This window comes from Oryctolagus cuniculus, chromosome 14 (assembly GCF_051225735.1).
Source record: "Oryctolagus cuniculus isolate XC-2025 breed Fujian yellow rabbit chromosome 14, ASM5122573v1, whole genome shotgun sequence".
Taxonomy (NCBI): domain Eukaryota; kingdom Metazoa; phylum Chordata; class Mammalia; order Lagomorpha; family Leporidae; genus Oryctolagus; species Oryctolagus cuniculus.
The window spans coordinates 89,930,838-89,944,669 of record NC_142880.1 but is presented as its reverse complement, the minus strand read 5'-3'; the positions used below and the strand labels follow the sequence as shown (position 1 = coordinate 89,944,669).

Below are 13,832 nucleotides of genomic sequence, written 5' to 3'. Positions count from 1 at the left end.
AGCACATATCCTCTCAAATTGGTTATTGTTATTAATTTAGTGCTAAATTTATAATAATTTATTTCTTGATAATCTACTAGAAATCAAGAGCAATCATAAGTTTTTTTTTTTAATTAACTTAAGCTTGTCATCTAAATGCTAAAACTTGACTTTAACAAACTTATATAAAACAAATCTAGATGTACAAATGTTATATTACTCTGGTGAAAGATATTTTTATTTTATTATTTTTTAAAAATTCTTAGTGGGAGGCCGGTGCCACGGCTCACTAGGCTAATCCTCCACCTGCGGCGCCGGCACTCTGGGTTCTAGTCCCAGTTGGGGCGCTGGTTCCGTCCCGGTTGATCCTCTTCCATTCTAGCTCTCTGCTGTGGCCAGGGAGTGCAGTGGAGGATGGCCCAAGTGCTTGGGCCCTGCACCCCATGGGAGACCAGGATGAAGCAACTGGCTCCTGGCTTCGGATCAACGCAGCACGCCAGCCGTAGCGGCCATTGGAGGGTGAACCAATGGAAAAAGAAGACCTTTCTCTCTCTGTCTCTCTATCTAACTCTGCCTATCAAAAAAAAAAAAAAAATTCTTAGTGGGAAATACTTTTGCTCTTTTACTTTTTTTTTTTTTTTTTTTTTTTTTTTAAGATTTATTTGCTTATTTGGAAGTCAGAGTTATACAGAGAGAAAAGGAGAGGCAGAGGCAGAGAGAGGTCTTTCATCCGCTGGTTCACTCCTCAGTTGGCCACAATGGCGAAAGCTGTGCCGATCTGAAGCCAGGAGCCAGGAGCCGCTTCTGGGTCTCCTATGCAGGTGCAGGGCCCAAGGACTTGGGCCATCTTCTATTGCTTTCCCAGGCCATAGCAGAGAGCTGGATCGGAAGTGGAGCAGCCAGGACTGGAACCGGCGCCCATATGGGATGCCGGCACTGTGGGTGGCGGCTTTACACGCTACACCACACAGCACCAGCCCAATATTTAAGAAAATGACTTCTGAGCTGTAGAAACTCTGATGTGTTTAATTTTATGGTATGAATTCCCTCAACTGAAATTACAAAAACAAAAGACTTTACCTGCTGTACTATTCTTTGTTCTAGCACATCAGATGTCACTTGTATATGAATTGTTCCTGCCACAATACTGGCAGAATGGCGCCAGAAATGAGGATCTCGGTATGATATTAATCCTTCAATTTTTTGTATCTGTCAAATAAAAGAATATGTGATGTAAAAGGCCTTTTCAAAAGCTAATTTACTTAATACAATTTTGTAGACACTTTCTGATAGCAAATAAACAGATTCATTGGTCCAGGAATCACTATTAAGCTTATAAAAAAAGAAGATAATGAGGCGAGAAGTTGAAGGAACAGGAGAGGGGACAATTAACTTGAACTAAAAGTGCCTAAAATATTCTGACTCAGGAGTGATGCCACGGAACAGGAAGGTGAATGGAGGGGTGGCAGGTGTGTTTACAAGCAAATGTGGCTTTCACTAATAGTTATACACCCGTTCTCACAACATATGCATACTTTTCCTATTCTAAACATTACCTGGACATGTTCAATGAATTCCATTGATTCCACTGATACACACACGCACATATTATTTGTTTCAGAGATAACACATTCCATAGATATCCTCAATGTTCAATATGAGAATGGTTCAGTAGTTATTAATCACCCATACAATGCAATACTGTACGGTCATTAAAAATGTATTAGAATATCTACCAACATGATGTAAGTGGGGAAAGATTTACAGATCAGTATAAAAAGTATTTTGCTATTTTTATTTTCAAAATATTCTATTTTAGAAAAACTTGTAAAAGTTTCTTTCCAGGTGGTAAAACTATAGTGATTTTTTTGGGTACTTTTCTGTATTTTGAAGTTTCCTGTAATGGATATGTACATTACACTTTTTAAAGAGCAGGATGTAATACTAATTTTAAGAAAATGAGAACATTTTATTAATGAAAAGTGGGTTTAGATGCTTTAAATATTGAAAATGCCAACTTTTCATCAGCAGATCCCAATTTATTTTAATATGATATAGCAAAACCCAAGGTGAAAGAAATTCTGTTTGTATTTGTTTTTCTAGAAATTGCTTATTTATAGTCTCGGTCCATTTTCCTCCACGATTGTTTTTTCTTGATTTTAAGGATTATGGAGGGTAAACTTTTACCTGTTTGCATGTACAGTATTTTTTCTTGGTCTGCTGTCTGTATTCCACATTTGTTCATGGACTCTCACCAATTGACAATTTTCAATTGATCAAATTTGTAGATTATTTTCCCCCTTCCTATGTGACTTCTGGTTTCACTTTTTTTTTTTTTTTTTTTAAGATTTATTTATTTGAGAGGGAGAGACAGATTTTCCTTCCATTGGTTCACTCCCCAAATGGCCACAATGGCTGGAGCTGGGCCGATCTGAAGCTAAGAGCCAAAAGCTTCTTCTGGGTCTCCCACATGGAAGCAGGGGCCCAAGCACTTGGACCATCTTCCACTGCTTTCCCAAGCCATCACTAGGGAGCTGTATTGGAAGTAGAGCATCTAGGACTCAAACCAGTGCTTCTATGGGATGCCAGTGCACCTACTATGCCACAGTGCAGGCCCCTAAAAAAAATCTTGTAAAGAAATTTATTTATTGTATTTATTTGAAAGGTGGAGAGGGAAAGGGAGAAGAAGGGGGGTGGGGGAGATCTCGCATCCACTGGTTTGGTCCCTACTTTTTTTTTTTTGACAGGCAGAGTTAAACAGTGAGAGAGAGACAGAGAGAAAGGTCTTTCTTTTCCGTTGGTTCACCCCCGAAATGGCTGCTATGGCCAGCGCGCTGCGCCGATCCAAAGCCAGGAGCTTCCTCCTGGTCTTCCATGCGGGTGCAGGGCCCAAGCACTTGGGCCATCCTCCACTGCCCTCCCGGGCCACAGCAGAGAGCTGGACTGGAAGAGCAGCAACCGGAACAGAATCCGGCACCCCAACTGGGTCCCTAAATTCTTGGAACAGCTGGCACTGGACCAGGTACAGGCTAGCTGTTGGGAACTCAATCTGGGTCTCCCATGTGGGAGCAAGAACCCAGGTACTTCAGCCATCACATCCCAGGGTGTGCATTAGCAGGAAGCTGTAATTGAAGCAGAGCTGGGTCTTGAAGCCAGGAACTCCAACATGGGATGTGCATATCTCAACGTGCATCCTAACTGCTGCACCAAATGTCCACTCCTACTTTAAGCTTATTTGAAAGGCTTTGGGGAAGGTAGTGAGCGGTGTCAGGTGCAGTGGTTAAAGACAGCCTGGGATGTCCACTTCCCATACTGGAAAGCCTGGGTTTGATTTCTGGCTCTGCTTCCATTCCAGCTTCTTACTAATGTGGACCCTGGGTGGTGGCACGTGATGGTTCAAGTAGTTTGGTCCCTGCCTCCATGTGGGAGACCTGGATTGACTTTCTGGTTCCTGGCTTCAGCCTGGCCCAGCCCGAGCTGTCATAGGCCCTGGGAGAATAAATCCATGGATGTAAGATCTCTTTCTCTCATTCTGTCTCTCTGCCTTCTATAATAAATCTTTCTCTACTTCTGACTATAAAAATATTTTATTTTAGTGGTTTTATGGTTTTTTGTCATTTACAATTTTACTGGACATACATTTTTATTGGTATGGCTTATAGATACAGCTTTCCAGCAAGTGGGAATGCAATGAATCCAAAGCTGGCCACTGAGATCAACCCTTTTCTCTTCACTGATCTGAAATGCCATCTGTATGGTCTAATGAATTCCTCACATTTCTGCATCTGTTTCTGGACAAACTATTATATTTTTAAAAATTTGTTTTATGTGTTTATTCTTGTATAAGGATCAACCTGTTTTGTGAGTTAATTTTATAACTTTACAATTCTAAGATGGGATCTTATTAATTAGTTAATAAGTTAATTCTATAAATTTATGTATGGGTGTTTGTTTACTCTCCAGCAATAACTCTTCCAAGTAAGTTTCAAATGATACTGAATTATCTGTCCCCCTCCAAAACAAAACAAAATCCCAATGAGGCAACCAAGATTAGATTTAAAGAAAAGAAAATCATCTTTGTAATACAGAGTCTTCCCATAAGAAAAAGTCTCTCCATTGATTCAGTTCTTTTTTTACACACTTTTAAAAAAATGTGTTTTCTACAGTCACACTTTGTTAGACCAACCTATTTAATTTTAAATGCTACTTTAAAAGGAAAAAAAGCAGTGAGGAAATTATATACAGTACCTTTTCTAAAGCAATATGTAGTTCTTTTTCATACTCTGGTGGCAGTCTCAAAAGTAGAACCTGACAGGCATCTTTGATCAGTGGGACAACACTGAGAAATATTAATACAGCAATAAAGAGAGAACAGAGGGGATCCGCAATGAACCACCCAAACTGCTCTATAAGAACTGTAGATACAATCACACCAATACTGCCAAGCGTGTCTGCCAAAACATGGAGAAACACACCTACAAATAAAATATAAGATCATTATAAATTAAGACACACCTAATTTAGCTCTTTTATCTATCCTACCAGCATTACTGTGTACCTACTATTTGCACCATGTACTTTGGTAGTGGCTGGTTCTATAAAATGGCCTACTTCCCTCGTTTTTACTACAGTAAAAAAAAATTTGGTTCTTCTATAGTCAAAGTTTATAATGATACATTCAGTGTTTATCTTGCAACTAATATTTATTCAATTATCACTGTGTAATGGTAGTATTTTAAAACGGACACGTGGGGCTAGTGCTGTGGCATAGTAGGCTAAGCCTCCACCTGTGGCACTGGCATCCCATACGGCTGCTGGTTTGTATCCCAGATGCTCCTCTTCTGATCCAGCTCTCTGCTGTGGCCCAGGAGTGCAGTGGAGGATGGCCCAGGTCCTTGGGCCCCTGCACCCACGGGGGAGACTCGGAAGAAGCTCCTGGCTTCTGGCTTTGGATTGGCCTGGTTCTGGCCATTGCAGCCATTTGGGGAGTGAACCACTGGATGGAAGATCTCTCTCTCTGTCTCTCCCCCTCTGTCTATAACTCTCAAATAAATAATAAATCTTTAAAAAATTTGACATTTATAAACATTTTCATTAAAATTTTTTTATTTCATTGTGTAAGAACACAACCTGAGATCTATTCTCTTAACAAAATTTTAAGTATACAGATGTTGTCAATTGTAAGTGCAATGTGTAAGCAGATCTCTAGAACTTTCTGTCTTAACTGAAACTTCATGTCTACTGGTTAATCTGCATTTCCTCCTCCCCTTGTCACTGTGACTGTAGTCTTTGATTCTGTGACTCACCCTACCAGTAAGTGGAATCATGCAGTATTTGTCTTTTTGTCACTGGCTTATTTCATATGGCATATGTCCTCAAGGTTCATTCATGTTGCTGCACACCACAAAATTTCCTTCATTTTATGAGGCTGAATACTACTACATTTTATGCATTTACAAATGCATTTTCTACAGCAGATGACTTCAGAGCCCCTTTTTAGCCACAGATTACTTTTTAAAAATGAAAGTGTACTGGAAGCCCAGCATTTGAACGGACAGAGCATCAATACAACTTGAAAGCTTGACAAGGTCGGAGTGTTTGGCAAGGACTCACCCCTCATGTTAGCATTCATGCCGCCGCCTGGGGATCCATGGCTGTGACCATGTCCATGGTCACTGTGTCCATGCATGTGGTGTGAATGGCTGTGATCGGATGAGTGACAGCTTCCTTGGGAAGATCCATGGGTGTGATTATGGGCGTGGCTAAAGGCACAGATACCAATAAGGTTTACTATCAGCCCTCCAACTGACACTGGCTAGCAAAGGGGAGAAGAGAAAATCTTTAAATTTATAATTAAACAACAAAAAAAAGCTTATTATTCAAAAATTATATTGCTTTATATAGTTTACTGTTTATATTTTTGAAAATATTCACAGTAAAACCTAAGTTCAGAAGTCAAAAATTAAAAAAAAAACTAGAATATTTTAGAAGAAACATTTTAACTTTCAAATATCAAACAAGATTGAGGTATCTGAACTTAAGTAAATGACTAACAATGATATGTGCTTGTTTCATGGCTTATAGATAAATAGTACAAAGTTGTGTTTTGTTTATTTAAATAAACTAAAAATGCTGCTTACTACAGCAAGTATGTATCTGCAATCAAAATTTGCATTCTAAGGTTGTTGCATTACAATCTCTCTCTCAAGGTAAATTTCAACAGTTTAGCAATGATTATAACACATTAACTAGTGGATTCCAAATAAGTAGTCTTATTATATCTTAAACAGTAAAATCTTCCGGGGGGGGGGTGGGGAGGGGAGGCTGAGAAAGCAAACATAGTAACTGTCATTTTTTAAAAACAAAGTATTGAAGTTATCTTCATTTAAGTGTGCCGAAATAACTCTCAATGGATTAAAAAAAAACTTTGATTATTCTCTCTTACAAAGTGATTTTGAATAGCAGCTCAAAGTGTTACTTAATTTATCCTGGTTGGGGCCGGTGCCGTGGCATAGTAGGTTAATCCGCCACCTGCAGAGCCGGCATCCCATGTGGGCACCGGTTCTAGTCCTGGCTGCTCCTCTTCCAATCCAGCTCTCTGCTATGGCCTGGGAAAGCAGCAGAGGATGGCTCAGGTCCTTGGGCCCCTGCACCTGCATGGGAGACCGGGAAGAAGCACCTGGCTCCTGGTTTCGGATCAGCATAGCTCCAGCTGTTGTGGCCATTTGGGGAGTGAACCAAAACGGTTCTGTCTCTCCCTTACTTTCTGTAACTCTACCTCTCAAAAAAAAAAAAAAAAAAAATCTTTAAAAGAAATTCATTTGTTTTATAAAGGAAAATATTACCTGGGCAATAAATAATTTTAATTATTGTTTTAAAGATTCATTTACTTTGTTGGAGAGGCAGGTACATAGAAAGAGGAAGAGGGCAAAGGGAGACAGAAATCTGTCCTCCGCTGCTTTCCCAGGTGTATTAGCAGTGTTTGAAAGCAGAGCAGCCAGGACTTGACCAGCATTTGTATGGGATGCCGGAGTCTTAGGTGATAGCTCAACCTGCCATGCCATAATGCTGGCCCCTAACTACTTGAGAGGTTTTCTCTAGTAAACGTGTAGTGCTTCGTTACTACTTTTGGTGATTTAGATTCTTTGCCAGATTTAAAAATTTCAGTTAGCCTTGTAAGCTTGTAGATGGTTACTGAGTCTGACCAAACATTACCTACAGAAACTCCATCACTCATAAATACTCCACCTCCTTTACTGAGAAACAGTCCATCAGGAAGAAATGTGGAAAGCAGAAGCCCCTAAAATTCTGTGGCTAAGAGAATAGTGTATTTTCTTTGAATACACTAACACACATGCCTATATAGCCTAAAACCAATTAACAGAATAATATTGTATTTTTATTTTGCAATTTTTTTCACTTAGTATATCAAAGGCTAATTTACTTAATACAATGTAGACACTTTCTGATAGCAAATAAACAGATTCATTGGTCCAGGAATCACTATTAAGATTATTTAAAAAAAAAAAAAAAAAGATAATGAGGCGAGAAGTTGGAAGGAACAGGAGAGGGGACAATTAACTTGAACTAAAAGTGCCTAAAATATTCTGACTCAGGAGTGATGCCACGGAACAGGAAGGTGAATGGAGGGGGTGGCAGGTGTGTTTACAAGCAAATGTGGCTTTCACTAACAGTTATACACCGGTTCTCACAACATAATGCATACTTTTCCTATTCTAAACATTACCTGGACATGTTCAATAAATTCCACTGGTTACACTGACACACACACATACACACACATTATTCAGAGTAAGGCTTTAAAATTATATAATTTTTCTGATTTTACCATTAACACTGCAAATTTCCTTAGATATTTATATATGTAATTATTTTATTTTTCCTTAGATGTTTAAAAGTATATCTTAAAAAATCAGTGTTTTATAATGTCATCTAATATTTTGACTACCAAAATGTTAGAGAAAAGAACTACTTAATTGCTAAGAGTCAGCATTGTAAATATAGTAGTCCCTTCTTATAAGGGGGATACATTTTAGGCCTTCCACTGACTGCCTGAAACTGCACACAGTACTGACCCAGTGTATTGTTTTTCCCTATTCATACCCATGATTAGTTTATACACACTGTAGGAGATTAACAATAACTCATATTAATAAAATAGAACAATTATAACAATATAATGCAATAAAAGTTATTTTAAACTTTTCAAGTACTTATTTCTGGAATTTTTCCATGCAATGTCCAGACCACAGTTACTGGTTAACTGAAACTGTGCAATGTGAAATCACAGGTAAGGGGGACTACTACAGCACGCAAAGAAGTTATGTTGATTTAAGTTTCACAAAGCCTCCATAAATCTATAACTACAAATGGTTAAATAGGAAGACTTACTGTTAGCATGTTTGTGTCTAATTCCGGAGGATCAATCAATCTGGCAACTGACTCCATAAACACAAAAAAAGCTATTACTATTAGAAAAAGTCCATTAATAAATCCAGAAAGAATTTCTATTCGGCCATACCTAAAAACACAGAATAGTTTTTAGAAAAGAAAAATGACAAAAATACTTTAAAGTATAAACATTATTACTTTGTAAATGAGGAAACAAGCCAGGTTTTCAAATTTTGATATAATTCATAACATATTAGTGGTGGAAAGCCTTTCTGTACATATAGCAATCTGCTGAACATTTCCATACGCATTTAGTGTCCTTACAAAATACCCCTTCTTATTTCTTAGGCTAGAAGTTATTTTCTCTCTTGGAAACACTTGATGTGCTCGCTGTCATGGCACATTGCACTCTCCTTTGTACCAAAACTATTAGTATTTTTGGCTGCTCATCCATTTTCAAAATATAGATAGTTGAAAATAAAAGCTGAATTTATTACTTTACAGCAGGTCTTACAAAATACCTTGTACAAAAAGGGATTCAAATACTTGTTGAATTATTCAGTTAAAGGATATTTTCATATATAGAAACTTCAGATTTTGAATATCCCTTTTAACAGCAAAAACGTGAATGACCATGCATATCCCATTGCTTCTAAGAAATACACTGGGCAAAGGTCTCCATATTTTAACTGAGTTTTGCTCCCTCACTACATGAAAATGATGTCAAGGAATATAACCCTGAGCTTACTGTCACTCAGTATGTATCCTCTCATCTACTTCAAAATAAAGAAAAATGAAAAATTGAAAATAATGGAAATTAAAAGTAATAAAATTTTATTTCCTGGGGTCGGCACTGTGGCGCAGCGGGTTAAAGCCCTGGCCTGAAGTGCCAGCATCTCAAATGGGTGCTGGTTCTAGTCCCGGCTGCTCCTCTTCCGATCCAGCTCTCTGCTCTGGCCTGGGAAAGCAGTAGAAGATGGCCCAAGTCCTTGGGCCCCTGCACCCATGTGGGAGACCCGGAAGAAGCTCCTGGCTCCTGGCTTTGGATCAGCGCAGCTCTGGCCGTTGCGGCCATCTGGGGAGTGAACCAGTGGATGGAAGACCTCTCTGTCTCTACCTCTCTCTTTAACTCTGTCTTTCAAATAAATAAAATACATCTTTAAAAAAAATTTATTTCCTGAGATGGTTTATGCTCAAGATGTTTTCCTTGTACTGCATTACCTTGATGGTGCACCTACCCGTAGGAGAAAATCCGAGTTGCTTTCCATCTACTCATCAGGGCAGCAAAAAGTCCCATGACCAAGGCAGAGCAGTCAAAGAGCATGTGAAAGCCATCTGAGATCAGACCCAGACTATTCGTCAGCACTCCATAGAATAATTCCACAAAGGTAAAAAGCTAAAAAATATTTTCAAAAAAATATGGGAGTAGTATGTTGGGAAATATGCTTCAGTAAAGATTTGTTAGAATTTCATCATAAGGATTTTACACTTTAAAAACTCAAATTATTAATTACTTATTTGAAGATTTGGTATAACTCTGCTCCTTTAGCTATTTAACCACCACTTATTTAGACTAGAAAACTTACTTCATAAAATTCTAAGAAATGAAGCTATATCAGATACATGTATCTCACAAAAGATTTAAAAGTTTTATTTATAGATCTCTAAGAAGCAATAAATGATTACAAAATGATCATGTTAGAAATCAGTGGTCTGTAGTGAGATTCTATAAAGAAATAAACTCTTTAAAAGCTATTCTGTTACCAATTTGAAACAGCCTTTGAATCAGTGGTTCTACCAATGTCTCAAAAATTATTTGCTTGGGCTGGCGATGTGGCACAGTGAGTTAAGCTGCTGCCTGTGATGCTGGATCCCATTTCAGAGGGCTGGTTTGAGTCCTGTCCTGCTTCCAATCGAGCCCTTTGCTAACGTGCCTGGGAAAGCAGTGAGAAAAAGCCCAAGCACTTGAACTGGCGCCCCACGGGAGACCTGGTTTGATCTACCTAGACCCACCCATCATGGCCATTTGGGGAGTGAACCAGTAGGTGGAAGATCTCCCTGCTTTTCAAATAAATCTTAAAATACCGAAACCAAAAATGTTTGCTTAAGTAAGTCAACAAGATCCTGCGTTATTACTATTAACAGAAAATAAGAATTTTGGCTCATCTCTATTACCAAACTTTGAGAAGCACTACAATTATACCATAACTGTCCATATTAAATTACTGACCTTTTTTTTTTTAATATTTATTTATTTATTTGAAAGTAAGAGTTACAGAGAGGAGAGGCAGAGAGAAAGAAAGGTCTTCCATCCGATGGTTCACTCCCAAGATGGCAGCAATGGTTGCAACTGCGCCAATCCGAAGCCAGGAGCCAGGAGCTTCTTCTGGGTCTACCACGCGGGTGCAGGGTCCCAAGGACTTGGGCCATCTTCTACTGCTTTTCCAGGCCATAGCAAAGAAGTAGATCAGAAGTGAAGGAGCTGGGTCTCAAACTAGCGCCCATATGGGATGCCGGCGCTTCAGGCCAGGGCGTTAACCTGCTGTGCCACAACACCGGCCCCAATTACTGACCTTTTTAAGGCACTAATACTTACAAATATTTAGAGGGAATGCATCACTTGCTAGGAGTGCAATACTGACCTTTTGGTGGGGAAAGGTGAATCCTACCTGCCAGGTGTGAGGGCTGGGAGCTTTTTTTTTTTTTTTTTTAATGGAAACAATAAAAACACCATGGCAGAGCTTAAAAATATATTTACATATTTTGGGTTGGCATTGTGGTGTAGCAGGTAAAGCTAGCTGATGTCTGTAACGCCAGCATCTATATGGACAATGATTCGTGTCCCAGCCATTCCCCTTCTGATCGAGTTCCCTGCTAATGTGCCTGGGAAGGCACAGGAATGACCCAAGTGAATGGGCCACTGCCACCCATGTGGGAGACCTGGATGAATCTCCTGGCTTCAGCCTGGCCCAGCACTAGCCATTGTGGCCAACTGAGGAGCAAACCAGTGGTTGGAAAAATTTCTGTCTTTCCTCCTCTCTCTGTAACTCTCCCAAAATAAATTTTTAAAACATTTAAACTTAGGTATTTAAATTTAAAATCTTACCAGATTCAAGCACAAGAAGTAAAAGATCTGCCTAGAGTCACTCTCCTCAAGAATCTGTTTCAGCGATTCCTTAATAAACCGAGGCACGGACTGTGAGCTGTGCTGAAAAGCATCCCCCATGAAGTTGTAAAGAGGTGCTCCTTCAGGAGAGTATCCAATCAGGGTGCCCTTCTGCCCCCTCTTCGAAGGAGATGACAGGATGTTGGCAGCTACAAAGAGGAAAAAACAAGGAATATCACAAACGTTTTAAAACTGTACGCGACCAAAAACCAACACAGAAGCTGTCGGCACTAAGTGCAAGCACTGGCCGATTTCCCAAATTAATGACTGGGTCATCAGACCCCTGAGAAGAGATGTGGCCAAACACGGACAAGCGGGACATGCTTACACAAGATGAAGAACACTGCGCTCACGACCACTCCTCCAGACAGAACGTGTTCCGTGCTCCCCTGGTGTGCTGCTCTGCTCATTGCCCGAAGCTGGTCAGTTATGGGGTGGGTCCAGAAATTTCCAAAAAGGAGAGCACTAATAAAAATGGGCAAGGATCCATAGCGGGCACATTTGGAAACTTCCATTTTGACTGAACAAATGGAATCCACGTAGAAATCCAGGATCATGACAAAAAAAATAACCATCGTGAAAGGCATAATGAGAGAAAACCAAGACTCAACTTTACTCTAGAAATTAAAAAACAAAACAAATTGTCAATACCACATGGATAAAATGTTCACTTAGACATTTTTGTTAATCCTTTTATATATAAACAAATATTTTCATGATTCAATATAATTCCTAAAATGCCAACATATAAGAGCTGCATGATACCAGCATATTTGCAGTATTCTCCCAAGTAACAGGAAAAAAACCCATCATTGTTCGACAGTTTTATAAATATTAGGCAACTCACAATCCTTGAGTCTAACACATGGTGTTTAATGGTTGTTTCTCCCACTGACTTCTGTGGGTCACATGAATCTAAGTGCTACGTAAACGGAACAGTATTTTGTTTGCATTTTCTATAAAAATTAAATGAATCCCCTCCCCAACATTTTAAAACTATTAAGAAAAAGAATAATGTAGGCAATTTTTAAACTAAAATCAAAATAAAATACAAAGTACTGAACTGAAATTTATAAGTGATATCAATTCATTTTACTTATTACCAATAAATGCTTGCTCTTACCTCAGTTGTCATAGAAAGAACAATGACCCATGGGCACAAGAGAAGCACAGAAACAAGATGGGATAAAGCTTGAAGACGTTTGGCTCCCCCAACATCTATAGAGAGTTTTCTGGAAGCTGTGTGAAAACCAACTTTACAACACAAAGCCAGTACTAGCAACAATACTCCACCCTATGAATAAAATTGCAAAATTTCATTAGAAACATACACAGTTCAATACTTAATCCTTAAATACATGATATTTGAAGGAATGGAACTAGCATGTTTTTCCATGTCCTTAATTACTTAACATTTATTTGTTTACTAATTTTTATTTATTTGAGAGGTAGAGAAATAGAGGATGAGACAGAGCTCCCATCTGCTGCTTTACTCCACAAATGCCTGTATGGGAAGTCAGGAGCTGGGGAGCTTAGTCACGGTATCCTGTGTGGGTGGCAAGTGATCCAACCACTTGTGCTATCACCTGCTGCCTTCCTTTAGGGTAAGCATTAGCAGGAAGGTGGAATCTAGAGTGGAGGCAGGACTCTGGAACTTGAACCCAGGCACTCTGATGGTGATGAAAGCAGCCCAAGAAGTGTCTTAACTGCTACGCCAAAAAGCCCACCTCTGAGAATTTAAATGCATATTTATATTTAACTGAAAAGTGATCTCTGTTAAATATAAAGTGGGAATAAGAGAGGGAGGAGATGTACAGTTTGACACATGCTCACTCGGACTTACCCCTAATGGTAGAGTTAGAAACGTGCCAGGGGATTCCAATTCAATCCCATCAAGATGTCATGTACCAATGCCATCTCACTAGTCAAAGTGATCAGTTTCAGTTCATAACTGATCATAATGATAGGATTAAATGTCAAAGGGATCACATAAACAGACTAGTGTCTGCTAATACTAACTGATAGAATTAAAAAGGAGAGAACGATCCAACATGGGAAGTGGGATACATAGCAGACTCATAGAATGGCAGATGTCCTAAACAGCACTCTGGCCTCAGAATCAGCCCTTAAGACATTTGAATCTGGCTAAAAGCCCATGAGAGTATTTCAGGCATGGAAAACCAAGACACTGTGGCAAAAACAAACAAACAAACAAACAAAAAACAAAAAAAGAAAACCTAAATGAAAGATCTCTGTGAGATCCCAGGGGAAAGAA

General features: G+C 39.1%; 1 protein-coding gene across 3 annotated transcripts in view; it reads right to left on the bottom strand.

Moving 5' to 3' along the window:
* SLC30A5 (solute carrier family 30 member 5) overlaps positions 1-13,832 on the bottom strand; it is a 37,103-nt gene that overhangs the window by 1,088 nt on the left and 22,183 nt on the right. Inside the window, exons 8-15 of one of the 3 annotated variants that reach the window (XM_002714071.6) lie at positions 12,681-12,851; positions 11,886-12,174; positions 11,498-11,706; positions 9,630-9,787; positions 8,392-8,521; positions 5,593-5,794; positions 4,228-4,454; positions 1,060-1,188 (exon numbers count right to left, since the gene is read on the bottom strand). In XM_002714071.6, coding sequence (XP_002714117.2) covers positions 1,060-1,188; positions 4,228-4,454; positions 5,593-5,794; positions 8,392-8,521; positions 9,630-9,787; positions 11,498-11,706; positions 11,886-12,174; positions 12,681-12,851 — 1,515 coding nt within the window. The remainder of the gene's footprint in view (positions 1-1,059; positions 1,189-4,227; positions 4,455-5,592; positions 5,795-8,391; positions 8,522-9,629; positions 9,788-11,497; positions 11,707-11,885; positions 12,175-12,680; positions 12,852-13,832) is intronic. The other 2 variants (XR_016220834.1, XM_089313241.1) reach the window with 2 other exon arrangements.